Genomic DNA, 25347 nt, shown 5'->3' on the forward strand with positions numbered 1-25347 from the left:
AGCGCAGGGCAGTCAGAAGCCATGACATCATGCTGGGTTCCTTACTATCCATATTCATGAAACAATACTTAGCAGCTGCTAAGTTTCCATGTTTCTCATTTGTTAGTGTTTATTATTATAGTGTCTGACATACAAAAGGCATTCAGCATGTAGTATGTTCTATATATATATCAGAGTGTATTTATAAAAATTTATTCTTATATTTCTCTATGTTTATCTTTCACTTGTTTAGAACATAAACCATATGCTCAACTGGCTTCTAGACCTTTCTATTTCACCTTATGGAACTTATTTATGAAGTATCCACAGCCTAGATCCTTAACATTCAGGTCCAAGACCCTTCCTCCTAGAGGACTTTTGCCATCTGTCCCACAAGGACTCTGCTATCCTCTGCCCTCTGTCACCTGGCTTGTGGCAATGCTCCAAAGTTTGAGAAGTCACATGCTCATGCCACCTAGTTCTTGCATCTGTATAATGGCTCAATCCTAAATGAGTCTATGCTCCTATTTCTGAAAAGGAAAACATCACAATAACATTTGCACTCCAATATTGCCTCTAAGAAAGTTCCTGTCTGCTCGTCTACCAAGTATGATGCAGACCTACCAGTTTGCTATGGAGTCCCCTAGTGGATTTTTCCTAAAGTGAATATTTATCTTCCAAGTTTATTTCAGTTTCTGCTTCATCTTTCCCCACAAGAATACCTAGGCTATAAGAACAATATAAACCCATCTATATGTCTTGCCCCTAAACTAGGGAACCAACCATGGAACTACGGAAGACAGTACTGAAAAGGAAAGTATTTACAATTTCATGAAATCTCAAATTTTTAAAATAAAATTTAGAGCTCCATAGTGCAACGATAAAAAGTCACATTTTTTCATTCCTTAGAAAACTTCTGAAAAATAAGAACAAAAATATGTAACATATTGTAGTGAAGGAAAACATTTTGTATCTTAGAATTCATCTAATTTGGAATTATCTCATTTTTTTATCTGCAAGAGTACTGCTTACAAAGCTAGTGCATCAATATATTTTATATATGGTACACAAGGTTACATCACCCTATTTGGTGACTTCTTCAATAAATGTTAATAGTAATTAGAATGTTTCTCACCACAGTGGGGGAAAAAAAGCAAGAGGAATGAAAGTTGTGCTATGGCAACAAGTCTTGGCAGGTTTTCCTGCAATGACTCCTCATAATTGCTGCATCCATTTCTTGTTTTTCAATATTTTGGTTAACCTCACTGACATTGCTTCCTGGTGGTTTAAAATACACCACCTCCTTTTCCAAGGGAAAGTAGACAATAATCTCTAACAAAAAGAGAGATTCCAGTCTCCAGCTGAAAAAATTTTTCACTAAGAAATGTACTGGCCTTTTAAAACTATTCAATTTACTAAGTCATTATTCAAGGCATTTTCCCCTAAGATAGCTGAGGTCAGTGAATGAACAATAACTGGCATGTACTGTACTCTCCGATTCTTCACAGACCCAGTATGGAAGTGACAAAATGCTCTAGAGTCCTCAAATCCAGCCCATTCAACGTTCCTTACAGACCAGAAAAAAACATTGTTCTTTGACCCAGATGGCGAAGCTATATGGTATATACAAGAAATGATGTTTTGAAACATTTTAATAAATTATTTAACACAAGGTAAATTAGCATTTGATGTCTATTAAAAGGGATAAAAACAAAAAAGATAATTCTTAGGAATAGTAATAATAACAACAAAAAATCCAAGTACTTTAGCTGACAAGGCAAAAGTTAAAAATTCAGCTTCTGTATCTATGTGCTTAACAATGAATGAAAAAAGAACCAAGGACCTGACTCTAAGCAACAATATTTCCCTAGGTCACTCTTGCTGTTGATTAGTATCCTGCCTTACAAAAACACTTAATTGGTTCACCCACAGAGTTAGGATTAAAAGAATATAGTCTGGCTGGAGCAAAGGAACTGTTAAACATGACTGAAAGTACTTTAATATACTTTTTTCTTTTGGATATTCTTTTACATATTAACCTTCCATTCTCTAGGGGCATATTTTTCCCTGTCAGGGAGGAGGGTAGGACTGTTAGAGCATGAATGCAAAGGAAAGGAGGAGTAGTAATCAGCTTCTGATACCGTAAATATACTGAGTCTACAGAAAAGCAAGTCTTGAAATTTCGGCTTTGTAGAGGAAGACAAGATGATCCAAATTCTTTTAAGCTCTCATTAACATAGCATGAGCCAGATATGGAGAGTTTTGCAATAAGTCAGAAACAGAGGGAACTCGGATGCAGTGCTACATCTGATGGGGGAAGGTGGAGGGGAGAAGAGAAACCAGAAGAACTGAGCATTAGCCTGTGTGACACTAATTCCCAGAGAGATTACTGAAGACAGAGAAAGCCTAAATATAGTTAATTGGCAGCTCTCCTGCTCCTTCTCCTTTAGCTCCCCATACATTGTGGTGGAAGGTCACGAGGAAGATTATCTTAGACAGCGTCCCAAAGCTACGAGTTCTCTGAATATCCGAGTTGCAGGATGTATACATTCACTGTGACTCCACTGCAGAAACTGCTGGGACAGATCAATCGTTTGACTCCCTAAGAATTCATGAATGCACCCTAACTCACTGAGCTTCAGCAAATCTCTGAGTGTCAGGACAGAACAAAAGTCTCTGTCTCCAGATTCTAGAGAAATCAACCCAGCCTCAGACTCTTTTTGTCACTCTATCCTTCAAAGCCGTGAGGCTGAATGACACTGGGGCCGAGTCCCACTCAAGCCCGGCATCAATTTTTATATGGGACCACAGTGATTTTTCAGGAGCCCTGTGCCAGAAACCATTCTGCACAGACTCATGGCAAGCATGCTCCAAAACCATGCTTAGGTTCCATTCACCCATCTCTGCTGGTTACTGAGGGGTATCCTTCCTTCTACATCACTTTAAGCTGCTCAGCATGGCTGTTCTATCCCCTACTCATGGTTTTTTGGCTGCTTTGTTGCTTATTACTCACTGAGAAAGTCACAGGGGACCAAAGGAACCAATTTTCTAATAACTAGGACCCAGGTCAGGAATCCGGTGATCATAGATCAAGAATCAAATAGCTTGTCTCTGGGGCAAAGAAGTGAGAATCTAACCTTGGGGGCCAGAAGGACCAAATGCCCTCACTGTTGTGTCAGGGACTGGGTCCTGGTCAGCCCCACTTTAGTTTATATCATCATTGGCAGGTCCTAACATACCGTTTTGGAGAATTTAGGAATTGAGTAGCTGAATTCAGCCAAATAACTAGATTTCTAAAGAGGTGACCAACAGGTTACCAAATAATTTTGATTACTCCTTCCTTATTCAGTTAGAAGTTGTTTTCACACTGTGAACAATAAAGTGGACATCAATCCTAGCCTTGCTTCTCCAACACTCGTTCCATAGAGTTGATTACCCTCCTTTCTTAGACCTTGCTTATTTACAGCCTTTCATTTTGGTACACAACACACGGCACGGCTTTTAAGAAACTGTGATTCTTTAATGAGTGGTGAGACAGGTTACCTTGTTTGGCATGGCTGCTCATTGCACTTGCGAATCTGTGGCTCTGGCTTTGTTAAGTACTTGCATTTCTTGTTATCCACAATGCTGATATTTTTGTTCAAGATTTTTGTACAAGACACTGTTGTTTTCCTTTCTCCTGAAAAGAGCAAATAAACATAAAAAGAAATGTTATTATAGGCCTCCATGCGATGGACTTAGGAGGTATTCTTAGGCTTGTACTTTTCATATTTTAAACAAATTTTAGATTACATCAATGAAGATGATATTATTTATAATTCGCAAAACAAAATGTGTATCTCTCGGCTTAAGCAAGATGAACAATAATTTTTTTAATTGTTAGCAAATGGCAAGTTTTATAATACAAAAAGATTATGGTAGCATAAGTTTGTAAGACATTAAAGATATTTATAAAGGATGATATCATCTTTTAGCATTCAGTGGTGGAAAGCTGTATTTTTATAAAGTCTCTGTGTTGTCACAAAAGCACATAAACACCCATATAAACATGTGAACATTTTATCATCTGGCTGTACACCATCGGAGGTAGGTTTTAGGAGATAAGCTTATTTCAAGTATAACTCAAATCTGTTTTGTCACTTTTGGTGAAGAACCCAAGAATTCAAGAAATCCTCATTCCCTAATGATTATCCTGTTCTCTAAGAAAAACCATGGTAGTTTTCCCATTTTTCACCAGATTTCAGAAAATGGGCTTTTCTCCTTTCTCTGGTAAGATGAAGTTTGATTATAAGAGGTAAAAATGACTATTTGTATGTGATAATCATTTTGCTCAGAACCTTGTAAGCACTCTCACGGGACAACACTTTTATTATTTCATTTTACACTGAAAAAGCCAACTACACATGTGCTGATTCTGTTTTCCTAAAACAGTCTAAATATCTGTATAGGATTTAATAATCTAATGTAACTTGTTGGACCCTATAAAAATAATTAAATCAGTCAATAACTGTAAAGCCAGACAGGTCATGAAGGATTTAGGAAAAAAAAAAAAATCACAACTCTTTGTGTCACTATTGAAAGGCCCATTAGTTAGGGTCCTATGACTGTCATGCAATAATAATTAGGAAACTCAGAGAAGCAGAAATGACTTACAATGTTAAGTTTTCTTCACAGAGAAAACCGGCCTTACTAGGTAGCGGTTCCCTAACTGTGAGAACTCAGGAGATTTTTGGTCAACATCTACCTAGTTTCCCTATGCTTTAGGTACTCTTTTATGACCTGACCTATGTATTAAATAGATATTACACAAATGTTGTATAATGCTAGCATAAGTATGTATTATTTCTACATGACAATGACGCTTACCTAAAAGCAGGATTAAAATAAATGTTGCTTTTTAGAAATATTTGTTTTAAAATCTAATTTAAAACCTCATAGTCATAAAGCACTCTTTTACAGAATAGATGGAGTTGTCTAAATTAATTTAAATTTAATGCTTTTCACAACCGCGGCACAGAAGGATGACAGACAGACAATATCCAGAAAGCTTTTGCTGAAATTCAGTGTAGTCACGGAATGAATAACTCAGAGTTAATTATACTGCATTTTTTCCTTTACTCAGAAAGCGTCTAACTTTAGTTATGCTGGCCCAGAGGTGACATACTGAGCTAATGACAAAAATCTTTCAAGTACTGATATATCAAAAGAGATACAGGTATTGGCACCAATTCATGGAGTGCCTTACTAGTGTTCTAACGAAGTATGAAGCTGTGTGAATAAGACTTGGGACATTTCCATCCACGCTGTAGCAAATAAGCTCACATCGTAAGTTTTTTGGCAGACAGAAGAGGGTTTAGCCCTACTTTTAAAAAATTTCATTGAACAAAAACAAAAGAATCAAGGGAAAAAAAAACTAATGCTCAGCTACAGGCACATTATGCCTATGAAAATACAACCAGGATTCTAAAGCCATATGGAAATGTTATTGTTTGATTTTTTCTTTTATATATTTTTATGTCCCAGCCAACACAGGAAATTTCCATTCTAGCATCTAATAGCAGTATTTACAATGCATCCAATACTGTGGAACCAAGGGACGAACAGAAAAGTGATGAAGTAACTGGCCTTATGCCTGAATCTTGAGTAGATGCAAGCTGTTGACAGAGTATTATTTGCTTTATGGCAATTAACTTCATCTCTGGGTCATTCCCACTAAATCATTATTTGGGAAATCTGTTTTGATGTTCTAAATTAATTACAAACAAAATACAATAACCATTACGAATTCATCTTATCACCAAATTTGGGCAAAATTTAAAAAGGAAGGGTAATTTTTATTTACTGATTCTTTGTTCTCTGAAGACAGTTAACAAAAACTAGGTATTATGTTGTATTCCTTCTTTTCCAGTCTCAGCGATAACCTGTTATTTTTTCTATGCTGTGTATTTAATCCATAAAATGGCTATTTTTAATAGAACTCTATTCTACTCAGATAGATCACATTTCTAAAACCTGCATCATGTATGTGGAAACAGTTTGAGGAGTAGGTTGAGTATTTCAGGACACAAAACTGAACTTCTCTACATGTTATAGGACATTTCAAACTTTTTTTGGAAAAATTTACTTTTCAATTTTGAAATAATTTACCCACATATGCTTTGGGAAGTAAGAGAATCTGAATACCCTTTATCCAGTTCCCTGCGATGCTAATGTCTTGCAAGACTGTAGTAAACCATCACCACCAAAAGACTAACATTGATATTGTCAAGATGTACAATATTTCCATCCCCACAGGAATCCCTTCAGTTACCCTTTTAGAGCCACATTCACTTCCCCTACCATCCACCAGCCAGTTAAGTCCTGGCAACTACTAGCCTGTTCTCCATTCCTATGATTTTTTTCAATTCGAGAACGTTTTGAAAATATCATACACAGTGTATAACTATTGGGGACTGATATTTTTTTCAACGCAGCATGATCCCTTTGGAGGCTCATCTTCATTGTTATATCAATCATTTATTCCTTGTTATTGCCAACCAGTAATTCCTGCTGTGAATGGACCACAATTTATTCAACATATCATCCATAGAAAGGTAAGTATATTCCAAACTTTTTACTAAAATTTGGGAACTCTATATGAAAGACACTATATGTATTCATTTGTCTTCACAATTTTCTCTGAAAATTTTTAATTAATATAGTTGCTATTAAACTAAAAATGACTAGCAAGCAACTAAGTCAAAAGTAAAAATAATTAAATGAGGAAGAAGGTCTTTCTCGGAGTAGAATGTAGAATGCTGCTTATTTTTCAAGCATACATTTTTTAACTTGAGCAGCTTCTAAAATCATGTCATGTCCTTTCATTCTTAGTCATTCTTTTTACATTTCTATAAAACATTTTTCTCCACAAGGTTTGGGCTTAGTATTAATAGGATAATTTCATTTTTATTTTAATGAAAAAAATATATTCTGTATTGCTCCTAACACTCAATAAATAAGCCAATCTGATCTTGTCACATCCTACACACAAATATTTTAATGGTATCCCCTTAACTTTCAAGTTAAATTTAACTTGAGTGCCTAACACTTTAACTGATCTGGCCTCTTTGTCTCAGAAAACAGGAAAGAGTTGCCGTCTTTGCTTTGCTTTCCTGTTAACAAGCAAAAAAATGAAACAAGTGATGTGGGCTTCACTTTCCCTTCTTTTTACTGTTCCTCTTCAAGCAGATCCAGTAGAGGTTCATTTACACTACACCTTTCTGCTAAGGAAGCTGAATGTCTGCACCCTTATGTGTGAGGAGCTGAGGGCGGGGAATATCAGGCTCATTTTACGGAGGAGCAAACTGAGGCCAGATAAGTGAAAAGACCTGTTTGTTCTCTTATTAAGAATATCAAACAACTTCATATCTGGTTTGTAATTCATTAGTCTTTATATTGTGAGTGCCTAACACCTTCACAAACTGGCTTCTATTTTTTTTGTCAAATAATTTCCCACAGTTTGATTCTCATATTTTGCACCTGACTAATAAACATTCTCATTAACCCCAGGGACTTTGCACTTATGCATATCCCTGGAAGGCTTTCCACAGCTCTCCGTACATACTCTGTATGGTGCTTTTATTATTATCTAACCCCTACCAGGAAGGACAGTAAATTCTCTAAAAACAGAAAGCACTCATCTCTGAATCATCCAGCAAAAGTAAAAGTACAGTCAGTATTGGTAAAGGGATCACTAAATGAAATATAAACATGTAATTCAAGCCCAAAGCACTTGCCACAGTTAAGAGGTTCATCTCAACACCATGTTTCCTAAAAAGGTAAAAAATCATTTGCAAACTCAATGACCAATTATGGGGAATAATCATATATAGCAAATCAAACAAATGGATTATCATTTAGGTGTTACAATTCAAATTTATAAAGAGTTTACAAGAATATAAATGTTCTTATTAATTTAAGTAAAGAAAGTAGGACATGAAATGACATGAAATATTATTGAATCCAAATAATGCAAAGAAGAGCAAATATATATTTTGGTGCATTTTCTTTGGCTAATAACATTTACATTGGTACAGGCAAAGTGCCTGTGAAAGGGAAAAACAGAAAAAACCCAGCACCCTTAATAAGATACAGGCATTTGTATACTGAGATAGTTCCTGAATGTGGACCCAAAGGCTTGGATGCATCCAGGGACTCTGGCCATGGCCAAGGAGAGCTGTGTCTAGCGGATATCACAATACAAGGCTAATGGCATAAAAGTCATAAGTTAGCAGGATTTGGATTAATGTGAAGAATGCGGAATGTTGACTTGTTTTTTCCCCTTCAAAGTGTATCTGTTCAGATTTTCTAAAAGCATATTTAACTCTTCATTTATTTCAAAACAGGTTATTAAATTTGAGGGCCTTCATTCTAGGTTTTATGTCATTAATTCACCTACTAGATTAAAAATGGGACTTAGAGTAATGCAATTACTGTACATAGTATGCAGAATGCAGATTTCACAAAAAAAACCTTCAGATATTATGGAATTATAGATTGCTGCTGCCTCTGAAGATCAAGATCACTTCAAACAGCCTTTTATTAAAAAAAAAAAATCCTTTATCCACTGACCTGTACTTCTGAGGTGCCAAAATAAATTTAAAACATTCCTTCAAAGATTTTTTAGATATTTTTAGAACACCAATGCAAAGTAAATATTTACTTCACAAATATGTTTTAAGATGTTTGAAAATAAAAGGACCAATATCAATGGTCAATGCTGAAGTACAAAGTGACACATCTATTTGAAGTTTTCTAGGAGTATGATTTGAATTTGACAAGATTGTCATGAAAAGTGTACATGTTAAAAACTGCTGGAAAAATTTACTTAAGATCACCAGCATTACTATATAAAGTAATATTTACTAGTAAAATACTAAAGTAATATTTCTTCTAAAAGAGGAAAGATTTATATCTCAGGCTTTTCTTATAATAACATGTATCAATAAATTAATAGACATGCATAATAAAGGAATTCTAACAGGTTATTTTAAAACTTAGAGATACTGATATAAAAGATCACGATAATAAAAATTGAGCTACTGGAAACTAGGTATTTTGAAAAAACATTTCTTGTCCCCACTTATTGCTGGAATGTAGTTCCTTAAAAATGTGTTTAAAAAAAAAAAATAACACCTTATGTTAAACACTGAAATTGTATACTGCCCTATGATACTTTATTTGCTCTTTTTTGCTTAATATTCCTATGAAGTAGAATAGTCTTATTATTCTTTGCTGCTGAAGATAAATTTTGCCTGAATCTGTTTCCAATGTTCTGTGCTTTGAACTTACTTTCATTTAATTCATGAATATGCTGAAAGGTTACAAAGCTCTTTCTGGCTATAAAATCGACAAAACAGAGTCAGAAATGATGCGATTCTTGAAACCCTGTCCATCCACTTTATTTATGAACTGCAAAGGAAAATAATATCCAAATGCCCAGAAACATTTTGGCACTGAAATGAATATACATTCTATTAACATAGTCAGAGATAATTGAAAACTGTTGACTAAACACAATGGAACAGACCTGAGAGAGAAGGTCTGTTCAAGTGCAAGTCATATAGAAGTTGCTTATAATTAGGACTTCTATAAAATAAGCCGTTTGAAATAAAAGTAAGGACATAGCTAAATTCTTATTTAACAGATTAAATAAAACATCTCTTTGAATCCAAAGAAAACCTATGTAATCTTTTTAAGGGACATGCTATATTTTGTGGGAAGAAATCACTAAATCCCTGAGCTGCTCCTGAAGGAAGTGTATGACAAAGAGGAAAGAAGATCTGAACTCAGGAGTCCTGGATTCTAACCTTGGCTCCACTTCCACTGGACATGTGACTTGGGAAAGGGACTTAATCTCTATGCACTTCGATTTTCTCACAGTCATGCTTAAGAATATTTAAAAGCCCTTCTGACTTTGAACCTAAAGTAACTTATACTGAACTTCTATTTATTAAAGCCCGGCAAGTGACAAAAGATATTCCAGGCTGTATGATTTTGGAAAAAAAATTTTAACCCCCCCAAATTTTCTTGTTTAAACTGAAGACTGACAAGTTCTGTATGTTTACTTCTGAAGCTTTTACTAGACCACAATTACAGCAGAATGAAAAAAAAAAATGAGGATAATAAAATTCACTGGGCAAACATTTTCCTGTCTAGAGTCAAATGTAAACAGATTTTAATGACTGCCTTTGAGTGCAGTAATAGGAACCAGCAACACTCTCACTGTTCAGCTTCCTCATGACCCACCATGGGATGGTGGCTGGTCATTCTTGTCTGAGTTATACTAAGGAAGAAAGAGCTCTGTGGATTTTCACTTTAAATGTTTGTTTCTATCTGTGTTTTGGTTTTTTATGGAGAGGCGATGTGAAGCAGAGCCCCTTAAGTGCAATGGGCCCTGGCATCAGTAAGAAACGGGTGAAGTGGAGGCACAGGAATTTGGGTGTACATGGGAACATGGGCAGGAGGGGACCAGAGGATACAGGATCGAAGTCACATGGTGATGAGGCCCTGAAGAAACATGGCCAATGAAAATTTCATTGTGCCAAGGACGACTGCTATAAGCTTTTAAATTGTGACTAGAAATTCTTCTGTTATAATTACTCTATAACCCCCAGGAGCAAAGCCTGCTCTGTATAACCCTCCCCTTCCTGGCCTACCGCGTTGCCTTTGCTCTGGGGCTGTGTGTTCCTGGAGTTCCGGAGTTCCAGGGGAGAGTGCCAGAGGTCCGAGTGCTCTACCAATAGCAGCGACCCCCCTGTCTCTGAAACTCCGGATGTTGCCAGCACCTTTTTCTCCTGTCTCCTGAGGAAACCATTTCTTGCTTTCTCCATGGTCACCAGTGGGGTGGCCATTTTCTTGCTTACACTCCATTCTTTTGCATCCAGAGGCAGACCATTCCCCCTTCTTCCTAAACCTACAGCTTTGGGGCAGACCATGTGGTGCAGTCCGCTTCTTGATGCAGCCAAACACCAACCTGGATCAATCTCTTTTCACTCTAAGAGCTTAAGCTCCTGGATTATTGTTCTATTTTCTAATATTGCTCCCTATACATTTTTGTTTGGTTTGTTTTTTTAATTTTTTGAACTTTTACTTTTGTATTGGGGTATAGCCAATTAACAATGCTGTGACAGCTTCAGGTGAACTGCGAAGAGACTCAGCCATACAAATACATATATCCATTCTCCCCCAAACACCCCCTCATCCACCCCTCCCACATAACATTGAGCAGAGTTCCATGTACTATACAATAGGTTCTTGCTGGCTATCCAGTAACACAATTCTTTTTGTAATTACCATAGCCATTTGAATGATTCTTCAACACGGAGGACTCTCAGTTCCAGGCTCTCTTGTCCCAAAGATGTGTTCTTTCACTTCACTGAAGCCACTAACTCTCCTGGTCTTGTTATCACTAATAACTATATCCCTTCTATACTCTCAGTTTTATTTTCTGTCACCATCTCCTCTATTTCTAGCCCTGTTCTTAAGACTAAAAGTTCTTTAACCCCACCAGACCCTAAAATTCATTAGTGCCGCCACCATTTGACTGTCGTTCAAGCCCTTCATATCTTTGCTTTCCTCCGTATACAACTAAATTCCATGGTCAATCATTTTCAGCTCCTTACATACAACCTCAGGTCAAACGTATGCTCCTTTTACTATGCTCACATGGCAATTCCGAAACTTACACCACAAGTACATCTCTATTCTATACATACCTGGAGGGTAATGTACCACTCTGACACGAATGTCAAGCTGAATTCATGAACATCAACTTCAAGTGGACCATCAATGCTACCACGTGTCAGAATAAGTACTATTTCATTCATTTTCTTCTTCCCTTAAGTGACCACTTCACATTTCCTCTCTTTTCAAAATTCCAACATCTCCTTTTCCACCTTTAGTCTCAGAAAAATGGACTATCTTGATAAAAATAGATGCAACCAAAAGGAGTACCACCATAAGTTTCCAGCAACTGCTTTTGTTCAAAATACTGTCTTTTCTCCTATTACTAGGCTATCCATACTTCTTTCTGAAGCCCTATTCTATTCCATCCATCTTGCCAACTTAAGACATCACTCCAGAAATGTTTTGCTCTCTCTTTTGCATCACTAGTTTTCTGTTCTATTCTGTTCTAGAAAACATACACTGGCAAGCAATCATGTATAATTCTCCTTATTAAAAAAACAATAAACTCTTTGATGCATATTCCTCTCCAGCTAATGCCACATTTCTCTGCTTTACTCTTTCAACAAAATTTCCTAAGTTACCTTGAGTCCTTTCTTCAATTCATCACATGCTATTTTCTCTTGAATCCATTCCACTTAGTCTTTTGGTTACTTATTTTAATATGTTTTGTTGGTTTCCTCTCATCTGACTGAACTCTAAATGACATAGTGTCCCAAGTAAAAATAAAAGTGTATGAATATCATATAACAACCTGCACGATGTACAGGGCACCCCCCATAAGTGTTAATATTGATGAAAAGCAATGCAGTGAGTAATCATACTGAGTGAGATATGTAACAACTGTAAACAGCCTTTAATTCATGCCAGATTTTGCTGCAAAATAGTTCAGGCATTTAGACATGAAATGTGTTTCAAAAAACTTTGAAATTCCAATCCTTCACGGAGTTTGAAATTTTAGATAAGAGGTTATGGATCTGTCTTAACTGTCAACAGTTAATCGGAAAACAGCTATTTTGGAAAGATAAATAATGAAAAATGCTTCACCTCCTCCACACGTGGCATCGCAATCTTCCCAGCCTGTGTGTGTCCACATAAAAAGGGGTTCAGGTGCTTTGGAGCTCTGATTCTCTGGAGGAGGGTCTGACGGGATGGTGTATTCATAGTGAAGACCATAATTCTGGTCTTGAAACAGCAGCACCTATAATATATACAGAAGGGTTCAAAGCAGACAGATCAAATCAGAGCATATTCAATGTGAAGCATGAAACTAAGGATCTGGATTCCTTAAAATGCTTTTGGTATGGCGTGCGTGTTCCTATCATACAGAGTAGATTTGTGACCTTATCGCTTAAATGCTGAAACTGTCCTACTTCTGTAAACACTGCAGTTATACACTTACCTCTGAGCTAACAATGGCATGAAAAAATAGCCCATTTGAATGAGGTCAGAGATACCATATTATTTCCTCCCAAGTCAATGGGCTGTACAGTCTCCCAAAGCATGGTACATGTATGAGGCGACTTTAGTAGGGGGGACAGGGACATGTGTCCTACATAACATCAAGACATAACCCACAATCCAGCATCTATAACCCACAATCTAGATATAACCACAATCGAGAAGCCTTTTCATTCATATTAGAAAAATATGAATGATAAGTCCCTGTGTCAATAGAGGAAGAGGACAGAAGGCTTTGGGAATTATTTTACTCCATAAGGGGAAGAGAACTTCTAGGCCAACTGGAGAACAAGAATACTATTCCATGTATGCTTACAGTTAAACTTTAACTTTGGCAAAATTACTAACTTTTCATTTACAGTAAAGATAATTTCCTTTGAAAAGAAATCTATGTTAAAAAAAACTTTTAAATGCAAAGTAACTTAATAATGGTACAGTTATGTACATGTATATAAACAGTACATGTATGTAAACAGTATAAATCATAAAGGATGTATGGGAATGGTTGAACTGTGGGTTACACTGAACTAAATCATTAGCAGCAACCATGTCTGTGATGTTATCCCACAGTACACAATATCAAGCTTAGAACTGCATCATGTATGGTGCAAACATATATATTTTAAATGAAAGAAAAATACATGAAAAATACTCATTTAAAATAAAAGAATGAATGAGAATATATGCCTCTTTATAAATTCATTTCCATCAAATATGTCAAACAAGCCCATTGGATATATGACGTTTATGGATCTGAGGACTTATGGAAAAGTGAAAGTCGCTCAGTTGTGTCTGACTCTTTGAGATCCCATGGACTATGCAGTCCATGGAATTCTTCAGTCCAGAATACTGGAGTGGATAGCCTTTCCCTTTTCCAGGGGATCTTCCCAACCCAGGGATGGAACCCAGGTCTCCTGCATTGCAGGCGGATTCCTTATCAGCTGAGCCACAAGAGAAACCTGAGGATTTAAGGAAGCAATCTATATAACAAGATGTGATATATAAAAAATATATATCTAAATTTTAAGTAAAATTCAAATATTAGAGAATTTAGATATTTAATCTATATCAAGATAGTTGTAATGATAGGTTATAGAGTTAACACTTATTGGGGGGAAAAATGAGTTTTTAAGGTTAACTTTTTTTACTTTTTTTCCTTAAGATTTTGCCTCAATATATTAATAGAAATACTATGACACATTTTAATATGTGGGTTGAGGAATTAGTATGATGGCATTATGAATCAACTAGATCAACAATAAAAATAATACTTCTAAAAGTCACATGTATGTAACATGCTGGATACTGATCCTAAGCACATGACAGTGTTTGCTTTGACCTTAAATATCTCATTTCATGTTGCTAGTGACTTTTCAGCTCAATAAGCTAAAAAAAAGGGGAGAGAGATGGATTCATCTTGTTTATGAACAGAACCAGACCATTACATGATTTTTAAATTGACGAAATGAACATATAAATAAGTTATTTGTCAACTTATTTAATTACATGTAGACATGTCTGTTTTTCTTAAAAAGCTACCTTTTCATTAATAGGATTTTTGATTGTCCTTGAACATCTAATTCCATTAAAATAAAGACATTAGTTACAAAATCATTAGCTCTTTCTTAAACCATCTGAATTTGGCAGTATTCTTTGCAAGAAGGAAAGTTACAGTGGAGGGGCACATTCTGAAGCATGGCACAGAAGGTATTGCCTTTCAAAGTTCAGTACCGGCTTTCAGTCTGTAATAGTCATTAAAGAAAAATATCTTTAGAAGTGCAGTTTCCTTTGGATTACTGAATAAATCCAGGTCACATAGATGCCTTCTTTTAGACATAGTTCACTGACTTTAATTATGTTTCATGCTTCCAGGAAAAACCTTGGTAATTACCAGTCAGATTAAGGATTCTGCAGCAAGGAAACGCCCTCTGCCCAACAGTAAGGTCTCACATGCACTGCTTTACAATTTTGAATTAGAGGCTCACTAAAAGAGCCTCAGTCTTGTTCCATAAAAATATGTAGGTTACACTCATGAAAGGGAGGCAACATGATGGCGTTTTCAGCAACCAAATCATTAAACATATGTTTGTTGTTGATAATGTTGTTATTCTAAGTGACCCAATCATGGAAAGAGCCAGATATTGGTCATATGATGTTTGTTTAGTCATTTCCCCCCCCTTCTCCAGATGGCAGAAGGCGCAGAGTGGAGTTTCCAATTCAAATTAAAGGATCCAAAGTAACTGTGGGGAGATGAACAAAAACATTATTTAAAGTGTATGCATAATTATGATCTAAAGCTCTCGAGTATAAAGAACTTAGATTTGATCTTTGTATCAGGAAAGGCAGCATGGACGATGGATTAACATCTAATTTATTCAGAGCAGGGAAGCCTGGAGTGCTGCAGTCCACGGGGTCACAGAGCCAGACATCACTGAATCACAACAACAAAATAACTTATTGGGGGATCCTGAGCACAGTACTTACTCTTTTAAACATTTAGTGTTTTCTAATTTGTAAAATGGAATAACAATAATACATATCACACAGTGTTATTCTGAGGATTAAATGCCATAATGAATGTAAAGCACTTCTGGACAGGGTCTGCTCTCAGTGCTTGATGAATGGTGTATATTATTCCTATTATTAAGATTTTGAACAGAAGGCTTCATGGAACTCACCTCGCTCCCTTTATGCATCCCTCCCTTCATGCATTCTTGTTGGTAAAGCCTACTGACTGCAGTTCTACAAAACATTCTTACTGAAATGTGGTCAGTGAACCAGCAGTAGTGGCAGACCAATGTTCAGTTAACAAGAACAAGAACCTCAAGTGATTTGCAGGCACATTCAACTAGGGAAAAGCAAATGGGCCAATGAGATTTGAACCTCTGGTGCCTAGACTGGCAACACCGATGTCTCCAGTCAAGGACAAATTCAACTTAAACTGTAAGGAGATATTAAACAATGTAGCACATCACACTCCAAATAAACAGTCAGTTGACTGTGTTTTACAGTGGTTTTTATGTGTGGACTCAGATGTTGAAGTGTGTGAATCTCAAATTTTGCCACCAGAATGAAAAGCACTCTAGCTGTGTAGTCAGTCCTCTGGCTCCTGAGTCATTAGCACTGAACACCATGATCAAGGACAAAAGGGGCATGTGAACCTGCCACCGGCATGGGTGCAGAGCCTCAGTGTCCTGATTTGTTTGCTCCAAACTCAGACCTAGTCTTCTGCTACAAGGTAAAGAAACTTATTATCCCAAACATTCAAGCTATCATAATTCTTTACAGTAATCACTTAACCTAGTAAGAACACAAGGGGTAACTGGAAGCCTTGTTAAGTAGTTAACAAGGGTTTTCCCCAGGGACCAATACCATTTTTCTCAAGGGCCTTTTACATAGATTCAGGTGGTACGCGTTTCATAGATGTATGAAATGTGACAGTTGCCATGCATGCATGCATGGATGCTAAGTCGCTTCAGTCGTGTCCGACTCTTTGCGACCCTATGGACCGTAGCTGGTCAGGTGCCTCTGTCCGGGGAATTCTCCAGGCAAGAAAACTGGAGTGGATTGCCATGTTCCTGACCCAGAGATCGAACCTGTGTCTCTTACGTCTTAACCACTAGCGGTACCTGGGAAGCACTCTAATCTTTACAGACATCTACTCTGATCAGTAAACATATACTTTTAGGGAAAGAGGAACCTTATTGCCTGCTAGTTTACCTCTACTGTGGGCTGAGAATTCCCCAAAACATCATGTCCATTTTTAAAATTCAAAATTATTTTTTAAATTTAAAAATTTCCACTTTTAGCCATCTTGATTTCAAACATCATGTCCGTTTTTAAAATGTAAAATTATCTTTTAAATTAAAAAATTTCCACTTTTAGCCATCTTGATTTCAAACACACACAAAAAACCCTCTAAAATCCCACCTCTTAAGTAACTTTAAATATCTAATTGACAGTCCAAATTTGGAAAAAAGAGAAAGCATAGTGGGAATGTCCTTTGTCATAGGAAGCTGATTATTCAATGTTATGGATTCATGCCCTCATACCAGGAGGTGTAAAGGTGTTGTAGTAGGACCTTTGGCGGAGATCTTCTCCCAGAGGCCTCGTCTTACATAATGGACAGTAGTTCCTGCTATGTTGAATGCTCCAGAGTGTTCAATCTTCCAGTCACTGTTAATAGACTGTTTTCCAGTGTCTCGGAGAGCTATAAAGAGGTTACAAAATATTATGAAATTAGCAAGTCAGCATCGTTAATCACTGTCCCTTTTGCAGGATTTTGTTAAGAGCATTTCGTGCATTTCTAAACTAAATGGTCAGTACTCCCTAATGTAAAATATGAGGCATCTCCACTTTGGGAAAATCTATAATCACAGCAAATGCCACAGGAAATTCTCCTTCTCTCCTAAAGCTGCCCACCACCACAGAGTCACATTTATCTTTGTCTCCTCAAAACTTCCATTGAAAACCGCCATGTGTTATATGTGTTATACGTGTTATAACACTATATGTGTTACACTTATTTTGTCCTGTAGTCATTTATTCTGTAACATATTAAGGCTAGAGTTGTCTGAGTTGTCTATGTAATGATTCTATGAACATTGTGAGGGCTAGTACTTACATCTTATACATGCTTTGTAACTCCCATGCCACCCAAGAAAAGGGTGTGATGACAGAAGGATCATTAAATAGCATGTTAACTAACAGCTCAAAATAAGAGTTATGTTCAACACAGAACAATTCCATATAACGTGGTGGTTTTAAAAACAAAACTCAGAACCCTTTAACATTCCTAGTTTGTGATTTACTGTGTACAAGAATATATATAAATGCTAGTTCTTACCCATAAACAGCCATCATTTATGTGGAATTGTACAGAATAACTTTGTTTACCTATAATTTTTCTCTTTCTCTGTTTTGACTTGATTTGCGCCGCAACTTAAATAAGATCCATAACATGGAAATGAGATGCTATGATAATCATTTAAAATTAAGGATTCCTTCTATTTTTTTTACAAATGATTTTATGTTTTATTTAAGCTTTCAGACACTCTCATATAATTGAATCTCTTTCAAAAACATTTACATGAAGATTCACTGAAAACTTTTATGTCATAATTCTATGAAAATGTTCTGATAAATTAAGCTAATAAATCTTCCCAATATTATTTGTGCTAATCCCTATTTATTGAACATTTGAGGATTTTTCAACTTTTTTAATATTATGAATAACACTCAGATAAATATACTATACACTAATTATTTGTATATCTGAATATTTCCCTTGGATAGATTCCCAGCTTTGGAATTTCAGAGTAAAAAAACTGACATTTAAAGATTTGAAAAAACAACTGCAAATTGATTTTCATAAAGTTTGCATAAATTTATGCTTTCATAACTGAAGTTATGAAAGTGTACGTTTCTGAACACCTACTTGAAAGCACCTTTATATAATATTTAATAATGACTAAATAATTGCTTATAAAGCATCAGCTATAAATCAGGGAATATTCAAAATTCTGGGAATTCCCATATGAACAATAGAAATATGTTCTCTGGCTTCACAAAACTAATCAACTAACTGGCAAACCAGACATTAATCAAGGCATAAGTAATGATTAATAATTATAATTACGCTGAAACTTGTGAGGGAGGAGTCAGGAAAGGCTTGTCTGAAGGATGACATTTATGGAGGACGCTAGCAAGGGGAAAAGAGAAGCACAGGAAGAGTGTTCAAAGCTGAGGGAACTACTAATGCAAAGGTCACCACCGCAGCGTGGTGTGCAACAGGTAACAAATGTGCAGATGCCACATGTCCTAATGTGGATTATGAACCGATGAGATGAGAGTAGGGAACAGCCAGACTTTACAGGCCGTGTTAATTTTCAGCAGCTTTTTCCTAAGGAAAAAAAATGTAAAGCTATAAAATTTTGAACAATATTGTGGAGAAAATGGACTTGCATAGGACAAATTTGTATAGAGAAGATAAAATACCACACACTGACATAGTATCCCATTGGAAAGTAATAGTGGCTTGACTTGACAGTAGAGAGTGAAGAGGAATTCAAGAGTGAAATGGATAAAATAGGCTGATGACTTGGTTGCCCTGGGTGAAAGGAACTGTCAGGGCTGATGCCAGATATCTAGTATGAGAAACAGTGGTTATAATAGCACATAGATAGGAAAGACTAGAAAAATAAATGATTGAGGAGAAATATCAGGGGTTGAATTTTGAACAATCTAGATTTCTTTTTTTAAAAAAAATCTCTTTCGCTATTGAGGTTAAAGATGTTTTTCATTTGCTTATTAGTTATCTGCCTTTCAAATTTAAAATAATTAAAGAAACTATACATTATCTGTTTTTTTCTTGTTAACTAAGAGATTTTTTGGTGTTTTTATTTCCATTATTATGAACACTGTATTAATAAAAGTATTAAAACTTTACCTCAATTTCTACCAAATAATATTTTTCCTACATACTACACATAAGGGGTAATGTTTTTGATGAAATATTAAGCATACATATTTTTAGATGTATGAAAACTATTTAAGTATTAATTTTACCTTGAATTTTAAACGTGAAAAGGAAATATGCTGCCAGAAAACTCTCAACACCTTGCAAATATCTTTTACCAGCTACAAATAGATATACTTCTGATAATGCTAGATTGATTAAAAACTAATGATTTTTCCTAAAAGTTAAAGTATTTCCTTGTATTTCTCTAAGGTCTATTAAATATTCTGAGAATTTTTTTGGTCTAAATTTGTACTAACGACCAGTATAACTTCATTCTTTTTCCTGTCTTTCAATATATATTCAAGGCACTATTATAAAGGAATATTTCCTGAAAATCTCTAATAAAAATGCCTTAAAAATTTTTTGTGGTGACTAAAGCATCATATTGAGACTCAACTGTCTTCTGGAATTCAGCATCCCCTCTTTCCTGAAATGCCACATGGATGTACTTGAAAATCCACACAACTTACGACCTGAAGAACAACCCCATATGCAGATTCAACATTCTGGGTGAGTAGTGTTTCTTGGCTTTTCAATTCATTAGCTTTAAAAATGTGTTTTTTAGAAAATCTATATCTGGCCAAATCTGAATAACTGGTGCTTCACTATCTCTCCCACTGTAAGCAACCAGAAAAGTAAGACAATGTATGAAACGATTGCTTCAATGGACAACAGAGAACAGATTCCCCAAGAGGAGGAAACCAAAGGCAACCTCTAAAATTACTTGACTTCTGTCTGATGATATTTACCAGATCCTAAAGAAAATCAGTCTTGAATATTCACTAGAAGGACTGATGCTTAAGCTGAAGTTCCAATACTTTGGCCACCTGATGTGAAGAACTGACTCCTTGGAAAAGATCCTGATGCTGGGAAAGACTGAAGGCAGGAGGAGAAGGGGATGACAGATGAGATGGCTGGATGGCATCACTGACTCGATGGACATGTGTTTGAGCAAGCTCCAGGAGTTGGGATGGACAGGGAAGCCTGGCATGCTGGAGTCCATGAGGTCGCAAAGAGTTGGACATGACTGAGCGACTGAACTGAACCACACAGAGGGTAACTCCAGCAGAGCACAGATAACAAGGGCTTCAGCGAGATGAGGACACAGAGAATGGAGTAAAACCAACTAAGGCAGCTGGAATCTGTTTTATGGAGTACTGGAGAAGAGGGAGTCATACAAAGATGAGCTTCAAACTATCTCACACACTGAGATGGTGTGAGGGACATAACCTAGAGCATCTCATTTATTTATGCCTGCTGTAGAGACCTTTATCCATATTTAACCTGTCACAGCGTTCTATACTCTCATTGGTTGCACTTAACCATCAGCCCTTTCATTTAGCAATTCATATTACTGTTTTTGAGCTCTTAAAAGCCTTTTCCACTTTTGTTTCCTTTGGAGTTTTCCTTAACCTTATAAGTTTAAGTAATGGCACGATGAAAAGAAATGGGAATAACTGGGCACCTGGTAGAATTTGAGAGAACATAGGGAATATGGGAAGTGGGGTACTTTGTAGTTTGTATCAAGTGTATGCTATTTCAAAATTTTTTTTTTGCTACCTATTACAGAATTTTGACTACCTTCTAACTCGTAAAATACTATTAACATCAAGAAGCTTTGTATTATACCAAGTATTGGCAACTTAAAGTTCTATAAGAGAACTTTTAAGAGCCACTCTAAAATAACCCTTTCATTGGTTTCATCCTTCATCTACCAAAAATCTTTGTGGTAGAAATTGTCACTGTAGTTTAGAGGAGAATGATCTCAATTTACTTGAACTATTTTTTCTAAGTCTTGTGTTTCTATAAATCCTAAATGTTACATCCTTTAACTGCTGATTGGTGGTTTCGCCGCTAAGTCATGTCCGACTCCTGCGATCGCACGAACTGTAGCCTGCCAGGGTCTTCTGTCCACGTTAACTGCTGATTATTACTGACTAATTTCTTAAGTAACAAGAAAATGCATTTTTTTTCTAAAAGTTCTAGTATTTTTCAAGAAAACAAATGGAGCCATTAACAAACAAAATCCAATTTTTCCCCTAGGATGCGGTAATTAGAAAAAACAACCAAAACAGAAAATATAATTATTACAAAAGCTAAAAAAGAAAAAAAAGAAAATCCGCAAAGGTGTCCCTTTGAGCCTGAAATTAAATACTAAGCTACGAAAAAGAAGAACGAGATTCCTCAAGGTTAGGAAAAGACTAACTACCTAGGACCTACAAACCACACACCTCCTGGGCTCATGTAGGGCTGGAAAACATGCATCTTTAGCTATCAGAGTGAAGGTCTTACTGAACGTATAAACTCTTCAGAGGAGAACCTAGGAAGGCTGGCAAATTAGAAATAAAGTTGGACGAGGCCTAGAATTAAGGTTCCCTGAAAAGCGAGGATAGGCACAAAAATTATTTGAAGATATAATGCTCAAAAATTTTTTCAAATTTTATATAAACCATTAGCCTACAGATCTGAAAAGTACACTGGAACTGAAGCAGGATAAACATAAAGTCATACCAAGGCACAACATATTCAAACTGCTGGAACCCAGTGATAGGGAGAACAATCTTAACAGTGGCCAGAAAGGAAACAGGAATATTGGATATGGGGGGAAAAGATGTAAGAATTCCCTGGATATTTTTTTCACTAATTCTTTTTCATCTAATTGACTATTTGAAACATGAATGGTTAGACTGTATTTTGGTGCTGAAAGCAAATACAGAAATAAAATGATTATATAAAATGTAGAAATAAAATGTGTAACAGTACAAAGGAGGGGAGGGAAGCAAGAGAAGTACAGTGTTTTAAGGAACTTACATTAGATGTAAGGTGACACAATATAATCTCAAGGGAGACTATAATAAATTAAAAATCCATATGGGAAATCCTAAAGCAACAGATGAAAATATAAAACATGAGCTATATGCAGCTAATAAGCAAATAAAGGAGACTAATGGAATACTGAAAAAATACTCCAACAAGAAGTCAGATAAAGAGAAAAAAGAAAAAGGAATGAAATACATAGAAACATTCAATACAGAGTTCAAAAGTCTGTTCTGTACTTCTGTGTCTCTTTTTCTTTTTTGCATATAGGGTTATCGTTACTATCTTTCTAAATTCCATATATATGTGTTAGTATGCTGTAATGTTCTTTATCTTTCTGGTTTACTTCACTCTGTATAATGGGCTCCAGTTTCATCCATCTCATTAGAACTGATTCAAATGAAAGAACAGCATGTATATTATCTATGGTGAAACAGATCACCAGCCCAGGTGGGATGCATGAGTCAAGTGCTCGGGCCTGGTACACTGGGAGGACCCAGAGGAGTCGGGTGGAGAGGGAGGTGGGAGGGGGGATTGGGATGGGGAATACGTGTAACTCTATAGCTGATTCATGTCAATGTATGACAAAACCCACTGAAATGTTGTGAAGTAATTAGTCTCCAACTAATAAAAAATAAATTAATTAATTAAAAAAAAAAGAAACATTCAACACATCCATAATTACATTTAAATGTATTTTGTATATTAGTTAAAGGAGAGAGATTTTCAGGTCCCAGAGCAAAAAGGACTGGCTATTCAATTTGCAAGAATGTACTTTTTGGTGGGGGGAGAGCTGCTCTGGTGACTCAGAGAGTAAAGAATCTGCCTGTAATGCAGGAGACCCAGGTTTAATCCCTGGGTGGGGAAGATCCCCTGGAGAAGGAAATGGCAACCCACTACAGTATCTTGCCTGAAGAATTCCATGGATAGAGGAGCCTGGTGGTCTACAATCCATGGGGTCACAAAGAGTTGGACATGACTGAGCAACTAACACTTTAAAAATAAAAGATAGGGAGCTTAAACCTAAAAGGATGGAAAGAAGCACTCAATACTACTAATAAAAAAAGATGTATCATCTATATCAATATTAGATAGCATGGACTTCAGGGCAAAGAATATTCTGAGATCAAATGAGAATTTTTTAAATATTATTTAAATATAAATCACTCTAAATGTAAAATATTAAATGACATCTATAACTTATTAAGGCAATTATATAATCCTAAGTGTATAGCAGAACAGCAAAATGCATGAAGCAAAAACTGACATAAGTGAAAGGAGATACAGAAAAACCCTCAACTTTAATCAGAGATTTCAATAGTTCTTTTTCTTTAGCTGATAAAAGTAGAAAATCAATAAGAACATAGAACACTTGAGACAAAAATAGAACAAATGGAGCCAAATGATATTAGAGAAGAATCAGCAATTCCAGAATATAAATTTTTCCAAATATAAATGAAATATTGACCAATATAGGCCTTAGTCCATGAAACAAGCCTCAATTGAAATCACACCCAGTACAACTGACCCTTGGAATACAAGCATGTGAACTGTGTGGGCCACTTATATAAGAAATTTTTTCAATGCTAAATACCTCACTACCACATGATCACCATTCCTGCTCCTCTGTTGGTTGAATTCACAAATGTTAAATTGAACCCAGATAGAGAGAAATGGCATATATGGAGGAAAAGTCTATACGGAGGTCTGACTATAAATTATACTTGGATTTCCGGCTTTGTGAAGGGGAGGCACCCTCAGCCCCAATGCTGTTCAAGGGTCAACTGTAAATTCTCTTTAGACATAGATTTAACTGGAATCAATAACAAAATACCTATTAGAAAATGTACAAATATTTGGAAATAAACGATATATTTACAAATAACCACGTGTCAAAGGAGAAATCACAATGGTAATTTCGGAATATTTTAAACTAAAAGTAGGACCTATAAAAATTGTGGAATGCAGCTATGGCAGTGCCTAGACAGAAAAACTGTCATATTAGCAAAGAAGAAAGGACTAAAATCAACTACCTAATTTTCTACTTTAAAATGGTATTTACAACAGCAATTTAAACCTAAAGTAAGCAAGATGAAAATAAGACCAGAAGTCGATTGAATAGAAAGCAGATTAACAATAGATGCAATTAATAACACTAAAAATTGGTTATTTCAAAAAAGCAAACACGGACAAAACTCTGATTAAGAAAAAAGACAAATTAATATCAGAAATGACAGGAGAAATATTGTTATAGTACTTACACACGTTGTAGTGTAATAAGGACATAGTATAAACAAATTCAAGACAATAAATTTGATAGCATAACTTAAATGTATTATTTTTTTGCAGACACCAATTAACAAATCTGACACAAGAAAAATAGAACATCTGGATAGTTATAAACACACACAAATACACACACACACAAGAAATTAGATTTGGGGATTATAAAACCTTCCCAGAAAGAAAATATTAATGCTCAAACATATAAGGGAAAAAGAATACCAATTTTAACATAATATTTACTATAAAATAGAAGAGCAAGGGCAGACAGTTCTCCAAATTTACTAAAAACGCTATTTTTCTTAAGGTAGATAATAAATACTAACATCTACATACAGTTTCCATTATAACTAACCTATTGGTTAGGAATATTTGTTGTTTGTCTCCTATTTTATTTTCTATCAATTGAGTTTTTAAAATTTTATTTAAAAATTATTTCTTCTTTAAATATAAATTTAGCCAACTTTTGTTAATTCTTATTTTTAAATCCCTCCTTTATATATTTAAAAACATTGCCATAATATTTTTATGTTTTCTGTATATTATACAAATATATATGCCTG

General features: G+C 35.6%; 1 protein-coding gene across 1 annotated transcript in view; it reads right to left on the reverse strand.

The window, feature by feature from the left end:
• The window catches only part of ADAMTS19 (ADAM metallopeptidase with thrombospondin type 1 motif 19), a 252039-nt gene that overhangs the window by 30180 nt on the left and 196512 nt on the right, over positions 1–25347 (reverse strand). The window contains exons 17-19 of the mRNA XM_065934285.1: positions 17217–17374; positions 12751–12904; positions 3523–3658 (exon numbers count right to left, since the gene is read on the reverse strand). Of these exons, the coding sequence (XP_065790357.1) occupies positions 3523–3658; positions 12751–12904; positions 17217–17374 (448 nt within the window). The remainder of the gene's footprint in view (positions 1–3522; positions 3659–12750; positions 12905–17216; positions 17375–25347) is intronic.

The sequence above is a fragment of the Muntiacus reevesi genome, chromosome 1, assembly GCF_963930625.1.
Source record: "Muntiacus reevesi chromosome 1, mMunRee1.1, whole genome shotgun sequence".
Taxonomy (NCBI): Eukaryota; Metazoa; Chordata; class Mammalia; order Artiodactyla; family Cervidae; genus Muntiacus; species Muntiacus reevesi.